Here is a 15722-nt window from a genome sequence, read left to right as displayed (position 1 = left end):
GGTTTCTTAATGAGAACTTCTACCTTCTCATTCGATAAAGGGCTTAGGTGGACAATTCCTCCTGGTGTTCCTAGTATAATTCCTGATATAACCAGGAGTTACAAAACTAAAACTCTACATATCTAAAATGAAACTGGGCTACTGTTATTTTATATATGTTTTTAGAAATTCAGAAATGACTTGCCCTAAAATAAAAACTGTCAAAAAAATTTCTTAAAAGTGATTCCTAGAATGTAAATAACATGTGTTCATACTCTTCTAAAAAAGAAAAGAGGGAAATAATAGAGAAGGAAATACAAATAGATCCAATTCATCATTGTGATATCTAGGTTTCTTCTTAGATAAAACAGACATAAAGCATGTGCTTTACAAGTCTCAGATGACCTTCAAGACATCTAGGTACTTTATCTATGGATTTTTAAGTATAATTAACAACTCTTGTTTTTCTATTTAAAGAATTTTCATTCTGTTTCCTTAACAGGCAAAAGCCAATCAATCTTGTTCTCGAATGCTAATACAAGTAATTAAAAATAACATTAATTGAAATACTGCAGGGGCTGTTAGGTTTTTAGATGGTGAGTTTTTTGTTTTTTTTTTTTTCCTTCATCTTAACCTTGTGGCTATACTAATTTACAGGACCAATTAAGGAAGCACCCTTTGTATGATCCATCTCTAGGATAAAGAGCTGGCCTTTAAAACCTAGCAAAGAACTGCAGAGGGCCACAGAGCTATGAGTAAGCTTGGGCGCCAGCAGCTAGAATCTTTATTTCACCTGGTAGACCAAACATGACAGATCGTCTTATTTATAGTGTGAATATTAATTTTTTGGTTTTGGTCACGAAAATACAGTGCTCATTTGTATTGTTGTAAAACTTGTAAATATGCCCTGTAGGATAAGTAATATTCAAAGCAACATCCTAATTAAAAGGAAAACTCAGTTGTCTTGCAAGATAATATAAAAGGGCACCTAAATTGTAAATAAGATACATGGTAAAAATGAAAAAGACAGGCTGGATAGGAGAGGAATGAAATAAGATTTGGAAATGTGCTTCTTAAATGAACACAAATTGTGAGATAATGTCTCACTGAACAATAAAAATAACAAACCAGTGGCAAAGATGTAATAGAATTTCCTCTGTATACCGTTTTAATCTTAATGTAATTTTCCCCAGTGCATCCATGTTTATTGAACTACTACAACCATTTCTTTCTCACTCTGTCCAAAGTTACTGGCAGTGTGTTTCTTTGCTGTAAATAATCCCCTGATTATGAACATGAGAACGATCCAGAAATTGACCACAGTTTATAAAAGAAAAAAAAAATGACAGAGCATCTTCTCAGGGCCAAAAGCCTTAGGAGAATGCCAAAAGCATGTGCCGTTTCTTCAGGGAAGCAGGGGTTGAACGCAAAAAACCATTTTCCCTTCCTCCTGCATAAGGCAGCTCCACACCTCTATTTCTTTGTTCCTGTCTTCAGAAAATGCAGGGAAGACTTCCATGGTACCTCAAACTACAGTTTGCCACAATGTGAGCATAGGGCTGATGCCAAGGAAGTGTCAAGTTCAGTTAATCAGAACCCAAATGCCTTGAGAAAGATGCACAACAGTATGGCCTCAGTTTCTCAGTCTGCAAAATGGGGATGATCATATTAAACCTCTTAGCTTCAAGTCTAATAGGTAACTAGGTGCTTAGTAAACTCTACTGAAATATGGATGTGAAAGATCAAGCTCCACGTATGCAAAGGGTTTGCTGGAGGGGAGACATGGAGTCCAGAAGGAGCCCTGACTCTACTCCTGACCCCTACCTTAGGAAGTTCAGCAAAATGTCCATCTCCAGTCAACCCCATACCAATCTCAGACATTTCAATTACCAGGGCAATAAATCCCTACCCCACCTTTGCTTACACTGAGGTTGGTCATTCACTTCATGTTATTTTTCATGAGGTTCTTAAGGTTCTAAACTTTAAAGAAATATTCAAAAGTGGAAATTATGCCCCGCTTATCACTTGGCTTTTAATTTGGCACCACTCTGCAGTAGGAATCTGTTTTTTACTGAACATCAACACTCAAATACTTTTTCTGCCATTGAAAGTCTAATTTATTCTATTATTTTATTACTTTTCAAAAGTTCATTAGGCAAAAGGGAGATGTACTTGTCCAAACACACAAAATATGTGCCGAATATATTAACAAATAGATTATCAATTCACTCTTTTGTTGAAATGAATGCATAACTGTATAATGTGACTAACTTTTAACTTTGATTTTTTATGTAGAAAAATTATGGATCACATGACAGTGGATCTCCTAAGCAAAAATAGCTTATGGAACCGGAATGATTAAGTTCACAAACAGGTACTCTTATAATAAATGCTCACCTGTTACAGTTGCAAATCATGGATATATTATCCTTATAAACTTTGCATTTTTTTTTCTAGAAAAATATCTAAGGATTTAAATTTACATTTCCAGGTCTATCTGATTTTGCAATATAAAAATCAAGGTTAGTGGTTTTCTCTTCTACTTTTTTTAAAAACCTAATTGATCCGAATACAAATAAAGGCCATTATTAAATACTTCATGAGGCATTACATATTCAGACTTTATAATCACAGATCCACTGATATTAGATGTTGATTACAGAAGTGAGTTGAGATTGCCTGAAAGATTATCACCAAAGCAGATCTCCTTTCCAAAAGCAGAGGCCTATCCTGTATCTCTCAGCCATGTTGCCTACAGATGTGTTTCAAGGCCATTGTTTCGGACGATCTTGGCATATTCCTTGGCCGATGTGTAAGGAACTCGAGGTCTAGCTGGGTCCTCAAAATCAACGTGGAAGAGACCAAACCGGCTGCTGTATCCCTGGTTCCACTCAAAGTTATCCAGAAGAGACCACACACAATATACTTGAAGATTGACTTTATCAAGTTGGATAGCTGAAATTTAAAAAAAAGAAAATCATCATTTCTGGGAAGGCCTTATGAGAACACAGACAAAATCACTCATGAACAGTCTGGATCTCTTTCTCTGTCTTTGCAGGAGATCACAGTGGGAGAAGACAAAACCTGTTCTCTATTCCTCTTTTCCAAAAAGAGATAAGTATGTAAGGTAATGTGTGCTAATTAGCTTGATTTAGTCATTCTACAATGCTGTACATATACCAAAGCATCATGTTGTACATCTTAAATACATCCCATTTTTATTTGTCTATTTTTAAAATCCCCTTTTCCAGTTTTCTGCTTGAATCAAGCAGGGGCTTAATTAAATAAGTTGTTATATATTATTCTAATTATTTGGCTATTCATTCATTTCAAATTCGCTTTATTCATTCATTTACTCAATGAACAGTTTTTCAGTACCTACCACTTTTCAGGCACAAGGACATACACACAAGGTCCTCTCTGATACCTAGAAGGGTACCCAATAAAGAAACTTTCCCGTTTCTAAGTACAGCCTCCAGATATTCCAGAGAGTCCACTAGAAAATTGGAAGAGATAACAGTAGCATGCCTGAGGAAGCCTCAGAGGTTACCTGCTGTCCCAATGGTCAGACTGAGACATGTCTTATAATTCTGAAGAGAGAGAGCGTCCAAAATGAAAAGAGTCAAGGGTCAGCACGCAGCTTTAGCCATGACTATATCCTAGACTGAGGGAGTACAGAAATGCTATGGCATCCTTTCTTAGTCTGATAGGGTAGCCATAACTGCACACTATATACTGGGTGACTTCTAAAGAGAAAAAATGTATTTCTCACAGTTCTGAAGGCTGGGAAATCCAAGATCAAGGTGGCAACAGATTTGGTGTCTTGTGTGGGACTGTATCCTATTCATAGACGAGTGTCTTCTTGCTGTGTCCTCATATGGCAGAAGGGGCCAGGGAGCTCTCTCGTATCTCTTCTTATAAGGGCACTTATCCCATTTATGAGGGCTCCATCCACATGACTTAATCACCACCCAGAGGCCCCAACTTTGGGATACTGGGAGCTAAGATGTCAATATGAATTTGTTGGGGGGTTGCGGGGGACAAAACTTTCCATCTACAGCACATCCCCTTTGCCCCACACCTAAACTCAAAATGGTGCTTAAGCCCTTTAAGAACCAAAGCAATGGAGCATCTCTCCACTAAGTGTATACATACATAAATACTTAATGTAATTTTATTTGTGGATGCCCAGAAGCCCATCCACAGACTCCATGTTAAGACATCAAAATGTAGATTCAATGCATATAACTCTTCTCCACATAGTTTCACACTGATTTCCATCACTTTATTCAGGGAATTTAGCTTACATTTTCTATTTATTTATTTATTTTTATTTTTTTATTTTTTTTTTGAGATGGAATCTCCCTCTGTCACCCAGGCTGGAGTGCAGTGGCCGGATCTCAGCTCACTGCAAGCTCCGCCTCCCGGGTTCCTGCCATTCTCCTGCCTCAGCCTCCCGAGTAGCTGGAACTACAGGCGCCCGCCACCTCGCCCGGCTAGTTTGGCAAAACTCTGAGGTCTTGTGAGTCCTTGCATTGCGCATTTTCTTTTTTAAAACCAGAATAAATAAACCCAACCTATGGGATAAGCTTCCTAAAACACCAAATATCCATTTTTCAGTAGAGAAATTAAATGAAAAGGCCAGTTGCCTTATAAGGTGGATATATTTCTAAATAAGCTGGGTGAGAATAAACATTCATATACTGAATCATATTTTAATTGTTTCAGAGATTGCTTTCAACCAAAATGACCCCTCTAGTTAAATATTCAGCAGGGCAATACCTAACCTTTAATTTTTTCATTAGTGTCCATTTTGTCTTTCAAGTCTCTTAAAAGCACTATATCTATATTCCACTACACATATGTTGGTCTCCAAACATTCTTGGAATTGTTTTCTATGGATATTCTGTAGACAAAAGACCCCCAACAGTTTGACATATAACCCCCTCAAGATTTGTGCATGGAGGTGTAAGATCTGCTTTGCTTAGAGAGTTTTTTATAAATAGCCTTGAGGCAGGAATTAAGCCAAGTTGGATTGACTCCTTTAAATTTATTTTTAATTTTCAATTTTTGTGAGTGCATAGTAGGTGTATATATTTATGGGGTACCTGGGATATTTTGATATAGCCATGCAATGTGTAAGAACCACATCATGGCAAATGGCACAGGGCACGTCAACCATAAGACTGTCCTCACTGTGATACCAACCACGACCACATGGTAACTGATGTGATTTACCATGATGTTATTATTATATATTGCATGTCTATATCAAAGTGTCTCATGTATCCATCCCCTTAAGCATCATCCTTCGTGTTACAAACAATCCAATTATACTTTTAATTATTTTTAAATGTACAATTTTATTATTATTGACTGTAGTCACCCTGTTGTGCTATCAACAACTAGATTTTATTCTTTCTTTCTATTTTTTATACCCATTAACCATTCCCACTTTGCCCCCTCCTACAAACCCTCCACTACCCTTCCCAGTCTCTGGTAACTATCATTCTACTCTCTGTCTGCATGAGTTCAATAGTTTTAAATTTTAGCTCCCACAAATAAGTGAGAACATGTGAAGTTTGTCTTTCAGTGCCTGGCTTATTTCACTTAACATAATGTCCTCCAGTTCCATTCGTGTTGTTGCAGATAACAGTATCTCACTGCTTTTATGGCCAAGTAGTACTCCATTGTGTATATGTATCACATTTTCTTTATCCATTCATTGATTGTTGAACACATAGGTTGCTTCCAAATCTTGGCTATTGTGAATAGTGCTGTAACAAACATGGGCATACACTGATTTCCTTTCTTTGGGGTACATACCCAGCAGTGGGATGGCTGGATGGTGGCTCTATTCTTAGTTTTTTGAGGAACCTCTACACTGTACTCCATCCTGGTTGTACGAATTTACATATTAGCTCTTCTTAAATAAATATTGTTGAGAAATAAGAAATATAGCAATAAGTACATGAAGCTGTGCAGGAATAAAAGCATTACCAGATATCCCTTTTTCTCCTACCTGTCCACATTTGCTATGTGTGTCTCCTCCTCCCTCTGTCAGTTATAATCTGGAAAATATCAATGTTTTATATAATTTATTTTTTAAGAACCCAGGTTTAGTACTGGATGGCATATCTCTAAGAATCAAAATGATCTGGCCAGGTGCGGTGATTTATGCCTTTAATCCCAGCACTTTGGGAGGCTGAGGTGGCTGGATCACCTGAGGTCAGGAATTTGAGACCAGCCTGGCCAACATGGTGAAACCCTGTCTCTACTAAAATTACAAAAATTAGCTGGGCGTGGTAGCGGGCACCTGTGGTCCCAGTTACTTGAGAGGCTGAGGCAGGAGAATCACTTTTCCCTGGGAGGCAGAGGTTGCAGTGAGCCAACATCATGCCACTGCACTCCAACAGAGTGGAACTCAAAAAAAAAAAAAAAATTATATATATATATATATATATCAAAGCCAAATACCAGGCTTTGAAAACAATAGTCTCTTTTGCCTTGTAATTCAATCTGGGGACATGTGAGAATCTGCATATTTTCTTTCTCATTTGCAGAACTACTGCCCAACAAGAAATCCTGCCAGGTATAAAGCCAGACAGTTTCTGAAAACACACATGGTCCCACTGAACACACACAAAAGGATTGATTCATGTGCTAAACCATGGGACAAAAACGATGCCTTGCCTGCTTGGAAGGGAACAAAAAGGAAATCTTGACAATTTCATTGTTAACTGCCAGGAGTTCCACAGCAGGCACTAAACTGCCCTGCCCGAGTGACACTGGTGAATGTCTGTGTATTTTCATTGCAAGAACATTAAAGTAGAGAATTACTACCTAGTTAGGACTGAGGAACTAGTCTGCTGGAATCTTCCTCACTGTGCCACCACTGGGAAAAAATTATAAAATCACATTGGAACCTGCACACCTCTCCTCTTGCAATCTCCTCAAGAACCGAAAGAGACCATCATTACATTTCTTGCCACTATGATTTATGAGGTCCTAAATCTTGCCAAGAAAAAAAAAAAAAATCACTTCTATGAGTTCACTTTCTGTTTCCAGAGTTGGAGTCAAAATAAACACAGGAGCTTTGGGTGAGTATGGAGTACACTAGGATAAAAACGACATATATCACAAAGTCAGGGTGTGGGTTTAGACTACAAGACCAGTGGAAAACGTCTCACAGTAAGCAGGTTGGAAATAAAAATGTAAGAGAAGTATCTAAGCCTTGCTAATATGTTATAGCTTCTCTCAGGCTGTTCTAATTATAAATACCCTATGCAGGCTAGGTGCGGTTGCTCATGCCTGTAGTCCTAGCACTTTGGGAGGCCAAAATGGGCAGATCACCTGAGGTCAGGAGATCGAGACCAGCCTGGCCAACATGGTGAAACCTCGTCTCTACTAAAAACACAAAAATTAGCTGGGCATGGTGTCATGTGCCTGTAGTCCCATCTACATGGGAGGCTAAGGCAGGAGACTTGCTTGAACCCAGGAGGCAGTGTGGGTGACTGAGTGAGACTGTCAAAAAAAAAACAAAAAAAAACCCTATGCTACTGTTGTACTCTACACATGCGCGCACGCGCGCGCACACACACACACACATAAACACACTTCCCAGTTAGCCAGACTGAAAAGGTTGAGGGCATAACATCAACCATAAGACTGTCCTCACTGTGATACCAACCACAAGATCAATGGTTTGCCAAAACCTCCCTCAGTTTTGGTAATTTGCTAAAAAGACCCACGAAATTCACAAAAACCTGTTATATTCACAGTTCTGATTTGTTACAGGAAGAGAGAGAGACTGGCTAAAGAAAGAAATGCATAGCACAGGATCTGAGGGGTTCCAAACATGAAGTTTCCATATCCTCTCCCCTGGGAGTTAGATGCATTGTCTTCCTGGTATTAACGTGCATGATACACATAGAGAATTGCCAATCAGAAAAGCACACCTGAGCTTCAGTGTCCAGAGTTTTTATGGGGGGCTGTATTGGTCAGGGTTCTCTTAGAGGGACAGAGCTAATAGGATATATATGTATATAAACTATGCTTTATATATAAAGTATTAACTTACACAATCACAAGGTCCCACAATAGCCTGTCTGCAAGCTAAGGAGCAAGAAGTGGCTGTCTGAGTCCCAAAACTGAAGAACTTGGAGTCCAATGTTTGAGCGCAGGAAGCATCCAACATGGGAGAAAGACATAGGCTGGGAGGCCAGGCCTGTCTTGTCTCTTCACGTTTTTCTGCTTGTTTTACATTTGCTGGCAGCTGATTAGATGGTCCCCACCCAATTAAGGGTGGGTCTGCCTTCCCCAGCCCAGTGACTCAAAAGTTAATCTCCTTTGGCAACACCCTCACAGACACACCCCGGATCAATATTGCATTTTTCAATTCAATCAAGTTGACACTCAGTATTAACCATCACAAGAGCTTTGTTACAAAGGAGGATTGATCAATTGATGATCCAAGTGGATTAACTCAGTTTCCTGGTTACCTGATGCCAGGAACCTAAAGCCCCCACGTTAAATGTGGTTGGTCTTCCTGATGTGATGAGCTCCCAACCTAAACAAAGAGATTTTTATCAATTATGACATAGATGGCCTCTTAGAAGCTGAGTGCAAAAACCAAACCACTCTTTGGGCAAAATTTAATTCTTCACTACGTGTGTGTATACTCACATACATAGAGATGTTATTTTAGAAACTCATTATTTTATGATAAGAGACAGAATCTTTTTAAATTACTGGTTTATGTATGAAACATCCTAATTATGCTTGTGTTTGTCACATTACAAAACTCTAGAAATTGGAAGCCCAGCATCAGTGGAATTTATTTTTCTGCAATTTATAAACAGAGGTAGTCTTTGTTTTCAGGATGGTCTAGGGCTTATATAAGATACCTGTGGATGTGACAAAACTATCAAGCTATCAAAAAAAAAAAAAAAAAACTCATCCATAGACCCAAGCTGCCATGTCAAGAATCAATAGAAAAATTCAGGGCAGTGTAAAAAGCAGCCACCTCACAAAGGAAAAAAAAAAAAAAAAAAGAGAGAGAGAGAGGAATAAAGTGCCAGGAATGAGCAGGGAGAAAAAAATATATAGGACTCTAGATTTTTGTGTTCAGCTAATGGCGAGATATAATATTCAAGGAAATCTTCCTAAGGAAAATAAATAAAGAATGCTGAATAGAGTTTTTAAAAATAAGTCTTCTTCAAAACAATGGAAAGGTGAAAAGTTAGTAGAGAATTAACAAAAGAAAGTGGAATTTGAGGTTGGTAGATACAGGAGCTACTTTTGCCTGATGGAATTTTCCAATCTTAGAAAATCTAAATCTTTTTCTATTTCCTGGGATAAAGCTAGATGTCAAAACTTAGAGTTATAGCAGGTGAGAAGTCTAGTATGAGACCCCACCCAGAGAAGACTACAAACTCAAAAGACAAAACATTCAGTGTAATGGTGAGAGAGTGCCAGACACAAACTAGTCATTGGAAAGTCTTGAGTTTAACCCCTGGTGGTTCAACAAGTGTAAAGTCTGGATCTTGGTTTGAGGTGATGGCATACTGATAGATTCCCCGAGTACCTGGCAGATGGACATTCAAATTATTTTTGAAAAGAGTCACCTGTATATTCTAAAACTCCAATTGTTATTATAATATTTTAAGTATAATCATCAGCACATAATCAAATATAATGAGAAAGACATGGAAAATTATGACATAAAGAAAAAGAAATAACCACAGTCAACAGACAACAGAAACAAACCCACAAAGCACTCAGTTATTAGAACTGTCATGCAGACTGTACAATAAGCACACTTACCATGCTTAAGGAAAAGAGACAAACTTGAAATATCTTCAAGGTTAGGAACCCAGAAAAGCTGAGGTGACATGTTTGGAAAGGGGTTACATTTTAATCCCAGCCGCACCAGCTGGTAGCTGGAAGGAGCCTCTCATTTCTCATGAATACAAAGGAGACTCTATTATCTACTCCTAGTGATGTTAAAAAGAGTAAATGAAATAATAAGGAAGGCAGAACCCAAGGTAAAATAAACACCAGGAAGGCACCTGGACAGAGGAAAGTCCATGTGAAGACACAGCGAGAAGTTATCCTCTGCTGACAAATGCCGTATCTCCTTCCAGAAATCTATGGCGATAACTGAGAAACTAAGAAGATGCTTTGGCTCAACAGGGCCAAATGCCTTTTTAGCTCACTGCTTAGTTGAAATCCAGCTTCATCCCCAGTGGATCAGGAAAAGTTCTCTCAATTCACCATATGTGTGGGTTAATGGTGGCCCCTGCAAAGGATAAGTGTGTCTACCCAGAACTTGTGAATGTGGCCTTATTTGGCAAAAGGGTCTTTGAGAATGTAATCCAATTAAGGATCTCAAGATGAGATCATCCTGGAAGACAGTGTGCCCTAAATCCAACGACAAGTGTTCTTAGATGATAAGAGAAAGGGCAAAGACATGTAGGAAAGAAGACAATGTGGAGACAGAGGCAGAGATTGGAGTGAAATATCTGCAAGCCAAGGAACACCAAGGGTTGCCAGAAGCCACCAGAAGCCAGTATAGAAGCATGGAATAAATTATCCCTTAGAGCCTCCAGAAGGAACCAGTCCTGCTGACACCTTAATTTTAGACTTCTGGCCTCCACAACTGTGAGAGAATAAATTTCTGTTGTTTTAAGCCACCATGTTTGTGGCAATTTCTTACAGCAGCCACGGGAAGCTAATGCACCATGCTCTTTTAGAGTGGTTGCCAACTGGGCTCTGAGTCCCAAACCACCCACCTGATCTTCCTAGGGGCTTATGCGAACCTCTCTCAAGGCCTGTCAAAGCTGGAGAAAGAAAGCCTTCCAGGGACTCAGCTTGAAGCCAATTTTCTGGCAATTGCACCCACACTCACTTTGAAAGTGTGTTTCTTTGAGTTTGGTTGAAATGCACAAAAGCATTACAATTGGAGGGCATCTCTAGCTGGATAACAGTTTTTGTAAGAAAACTGGCATGTTGGCTGTTTTCCCTTTCACTGGAAAAAAAAAAATAAAACAACGTCAGGAAGATCTAAACATAGAAAATGCATCATACGCCCCCCGCTCCAACTCCAGCTGAATATCAGTGGCTGGACAACATCTGTGAAAATGCCCAAATAATCCCAGTGCAGGAAGCCCACCTGCAGATGGGAACTCTTAATAGCAAAGACTATGACTTTCTGAAAAGAGAGTCTTTGAAAACCAAAAGCTAATTTTTAAATATTTTATAGGAAAATGCCAATTAACCAGAAAAAAACTGCACAGATTTCTTAATTATCAGTATTATTCCTACTACTTACATTAGACTTTGGAGGGAAAAGGCTGCAAATAGCAAGTAGTTGAAAGGAATTATATTTTTAAAAATCTAAATACTAAAGCTGATCTGAGGCTAGGTTCATGTTCTGGGTCATCTTCTATAACTTCTCTATCAATATTATTTTTACAGTATCTTATCCTCCAGTGCAGAAGGTTCTTTTAAGGGAACGAAATTTCTTCTCAAAAAGGGAATTTCTCTTCTATTGGAAAAGCTGCCTTCTTTACCCCGTTCCCTCCCTTTCTCTTTCCTTTCCTTTTTTCTTTTGTTTTTCCCCTCTGGGACTTACTTTCCTCTTCTGCAAAATGGGGTGATAGTATCTTTTTCATAGGATTGTGGTAGGATTAAATAATGAATAATGCCTAGTAAACACCCAATATAAACTACCTTGCTGTTGTTATTGTTTTTATTTCTCTCAGAGTCTGGGAGGGCAATGAATGAAATCTGTTTCATCTCTTTCTCCCATCTGGCTTCAAACAGCTTTCAGAGGGTATACAGTCAGCACAAAATGATCAGTGCTGAGAAGCAGAGAAATCAGGGCATAGACGGAAAGTTCAGCATCTGGGACAGGGTTTGCATTCTGTGAGAACAGGTCAGTTGTGGGTCATGAAAAATAATCAGTAAAAACAAAGAGCTTGGGGTGATTCTACTAGGGACACTGGATACTGTTGAAGCTCCCCTGCTTTAGTGCGCTGGGAGATTGGGATGACATTACTCAAGGTTTTTAGGATACTGCAACATCCATCCTACATCCATTAAGTAAATATATGTTGTGCTAGGAACTGGGAATACAATGATGAACAAAATAAGTAGCCTTTCATTTACAGCTTATGTGGAAGGCATATCTAAATCAAATTATCACTCTGTGAATATCGAATTATTGTCTGTGAAAAGTAGTATGAAATGAAAGAAGTGGGTAATGAGAGAACATTTTGGTTAACATTTATTGAATGTTTAGTTACCACTTTAAGGATTTCATGTATGCATTCATCCGTTTAGTCTTTACAGTCAACCTATGAGTTAGATAGTTATTATCAGTGCCCCTATTTTATAGGTAAGGTAATTGATACACAGAGCGGTTAGGTAAGCTTTGCAAAATTCATACATCAAGTAAGTAGGAGAGTTGAGATAGGAACATATGCAGGGTAACAACAGCAGCAGCAGGCGAAGCCACCATGCCATACTGAGTCTTGACAGCACACAAGATTGGAAGATCTGCCCTAATCAGCAAAAGTGGGAGAAGAAGGCTAATGGAGCAGTTTCCTGGAGTAAACTAGAGCCCAATGCCCACGAATGAGTCGGAGTTACCTAGCACTAACCAACAGGGCTATTTCTCGGTTGTAAGCAACAGAAGCTAAAGTTCACTATTGAAGCATAGAAGGGATTGGGCTGATAAAACAGGCTCAAATAAAGCTCTCAGGATCAGTGCTCAGAAGCATACCATGGAGCTAGTTGGTTAAAGAAACAGCCTCGGACCAGACGCGGTGGCTCACTCTGGTAATCCCAGCACTTTGGGAGGCCAAGGCAGGTGGATTATGAGTCAGGAGATTGAGACCATCCTGGCTAACAGGGTGAAACCCTGTCTCTACTAAAAACACAAAAAATTAGCCGGGAATGTTGGTGGGCACCTGTAGTCCCAGTTACTTGGGAGGTTAAGGCAGGAGAATCGCTTGAACCCAGGAGGTGGAGCTTGCAGTGAGCCGAGATCACGTCACTGCACTCCAGCCTAAGTGACAGAGCGAGACTCCGTCTCAAAGAAAAAAAAACAGGAAAGAAACTGCCTCAACCGCTAACGACCCAATGTGCATGAGCTTCTGCAGTTCATGTGGCTCCCCAAATCCAACTTTCTTGCAATCCTAGCAGACACCAACATCTTGGCAACTTCTGTACCAGAAACTAGACCTTACAAGGACTGTCATTCTCAAAAGCTGGATGTCTCTTCTGCCATCCTTACCAGCACAATAGGTTCTGCCTTTGTCAAGCTGTTCACTTTTGAATTGAATTCACACACGGATGAGTCTGATTGGTGGGACACAAGTCTGTGCCCTTCCTCCAGAGAAACCTGGGGAATCTCACTCTCTACCTTGGCTAGACAAAACTCATAATGCTGGATATCTTTCAAATGTAACCAATGTGTTCAACAAATGCTAGACAGCAGAAAACATGACAGATGTCTACTGCACTAGATGAAGAACGACAAGAGCAATCCAAGAAAACAGAACAGCACATCTGAAAGCTCAGCTATGGGAATGGCTCACAATGCATTTAAGGAACTTAAAAAAGACAGTTCAGCAGGATAAATTATGAAAAATGTTTGGGGAGAAAGTCACAAAGTAGTGCCTAAGACATTCTGCTCCCTTTAAAGATTTTAAAAATTTTGATCTTTATCCCAACAGCAACGACAACAAAAAAATCAAAGGGTTTTAAGCAGGGGAGTCACTTTAGCTAATTTGTATTTTTAAAAGATTACTGTGACCTCTGTGGAAAATAGATTTGAGTGTAGCAAGAACGGAATCAAAAAGAGCATTTAGGAGTAATTGCAGTAAATCACAAGGGAGTTGATGAGAGGATGGTCTTGGATGGCCTAAGTGAAGATGAAGAAAACCAGATGGATTCAACAGAGGAGGTATGCAGATAAAAATCAACAAGATTTAGCAATTCACCGCCTATCAGTGCAGAAGGAGATAAGAAAGCAAAGTTAGCACAATTTAATGAATGTTGTCAATGTCTGAATTAGAAAATATTGGACATAGATAAGTTTTAGGGGCGTGTCAGGGAAGATAATGAATGAAACTTTGGTTATGATGACTTTACGTTGCCTTTTTTGACCTCCAAAGAAAGAGTTGAAATGTTAATTGCATAGACAGATAAAGAGCTCAAAGAAAAGTCCAAGATGGAGATGGAAACTTTGGATAACGATGGGGAGATGGTAATTGAAATCATGGATGTTGAATAGAATTTAGAGAATAAGAAAACAAGACTTTGATACAAGCCTTACTGCATTCCAGGTTTTAAAGGCAGGGTGGAAAAGGGAGACAGAGAAAGAGGGCCAGAAATACCCCCAGACCCTTAAGCTGATAAAATCACAAGAGATGCTTTCTGTGGATGTGATTTTACAGAAGTCACACAGCCAATACAAGGAGAACCTGAGGATAGAACCAAAGGCTGTCTGATTCCAAAGCCCATGATCTTTCCATATGGCTAGCACTGGAAGATTGCAAATCTAGAACACAAGGAATAGAAGTGACAAGCAAGAGTCAAAGCCACTATGGGAAGAGTAATGCTAGACCACGTGGAGAGCATGAAGTAGGTGGAAGTGGGAGACACACGTGGAACACCAGACCCCTAATAACAAAAATCCTTCTATGACCTTCAAGGTCCTACATGATGAGGCCCTGCTCTTTACTTGCCATTTGCCAGGCACACTGAGATTCTTTATCTTCTTGGAATGTGCTAGCTCTTGACCACGTCATGGCCTTTACACTAGCTTTTCCATCTGATTGGATCATTCTGGATCAATCACTTTATGATTCTTCATTGCCACTAAGGTCTTAGTTCCAATTCAACCTTATTTAGTCTTTTCTAACTCTCCAGTTTAAAATTCCATTCCCCACCAACCCATTCTCTCTCATATCATCATGTATTGTTTTCTTTGTGGCCCTTACCATTAAAATAAAGTGTTTTCTTCATGTATTTACTCATTTTGTATTATTTACCCCCAGAAGATTGAAAGGCTCATGAGAAAAAGAGACCATGTTCATCTATTCTTTTTAATATACCTCACCCTGAGAACAATAAGTAGCACATAGTAGAGGCTAAGCAAACACTTGCTGAAGGAACAAGTGGGAGAGGGAGGGAAAGAGATATGAGAGGAGAAGGAATGAAAGAAGGAGGGAGGGAGGGAGGAAAAAAGGGAAGGAGCAAAGAGGGATCATCTTAACATGACTTTAATAGGACTCTGGTCTCACTATTCCCATCTGGGTGGTGGAATCACAGCATCTCCAGACTGAACAACAAAGGCTTCAGTGGTCATGGATTTCAAGTCCTTATCCAGCATCTTAATCTCTGGATTAAGATGGACTACCACTGCCAGTAGTCCTTGTCTCCCATCACAACCAGCCACTGCTTCCAGTCCCAACCTGATGATTTCAACTCTCCATCCATTCAGACCAGTTATTCCCCATCACTTCCCACTGTCCTACTTTGTGACACTGCCTAAAAGCTCCTCCACTGTCTCGGTGGCTGCTACCACACTTCCAACTCTGATCCCCAATGCTTCTCAATAACTCTCTATTTAGAACTTGGCTGCATTTCTGGGCAGTCCTCTTGAGTGTTTTCCTCTTGATGATCTGTTAACCCTGAAAGCTTCAGATATTCTGGGATAATAGCACCACACT

General features: G+C 39.4%; 1 protein-coding gene across 1 annotated transcript in view; it reads right to left on the bottom strand.

The window, feature by feature from the left end:
• Positions 1 to 2072: 2072 nt before the first annotated feature.
• LOC117085211 (cytosolic beta-glucosidase) overlaps positions 2073 to 15722 on the bottom strand; it is a 122473-nt gene continuing 108823 nt past the window's right edge. The window contains exon 5 of the mRNA XM_033213893.1: positions 2073 to 2934. Within this exon, the coding sequence (XP_033069784.1) occupies positions 2732 to 2934 (203 nt within the window). The 3' untranslated portion in view covers positions 2073 to 2731. The remainder of the gene's footprint in view (positions 2935 to 15722) is intronic.

The sequence above is a fragment of the Trachypithecus francoisi genome, unplaced genomic scaffold (genome assembly GCF_009764315.1).
Source record: "Trachypithecus francoisi isolate TF-2019V2 unplaced genomic scaffold, Tfra_2.0 Lachesis_group1, whole genome shotgun sequence".
Lineage (NCBI taxonomy): Eukaryota > Metazoa > Chordata > Mammalia > Primates > Cercopithecidae > Trachypithecus > Trachypithecus francoisi.
This window is presented reverse-complemented; position numbering and strand designations above follow the sequence as displayed.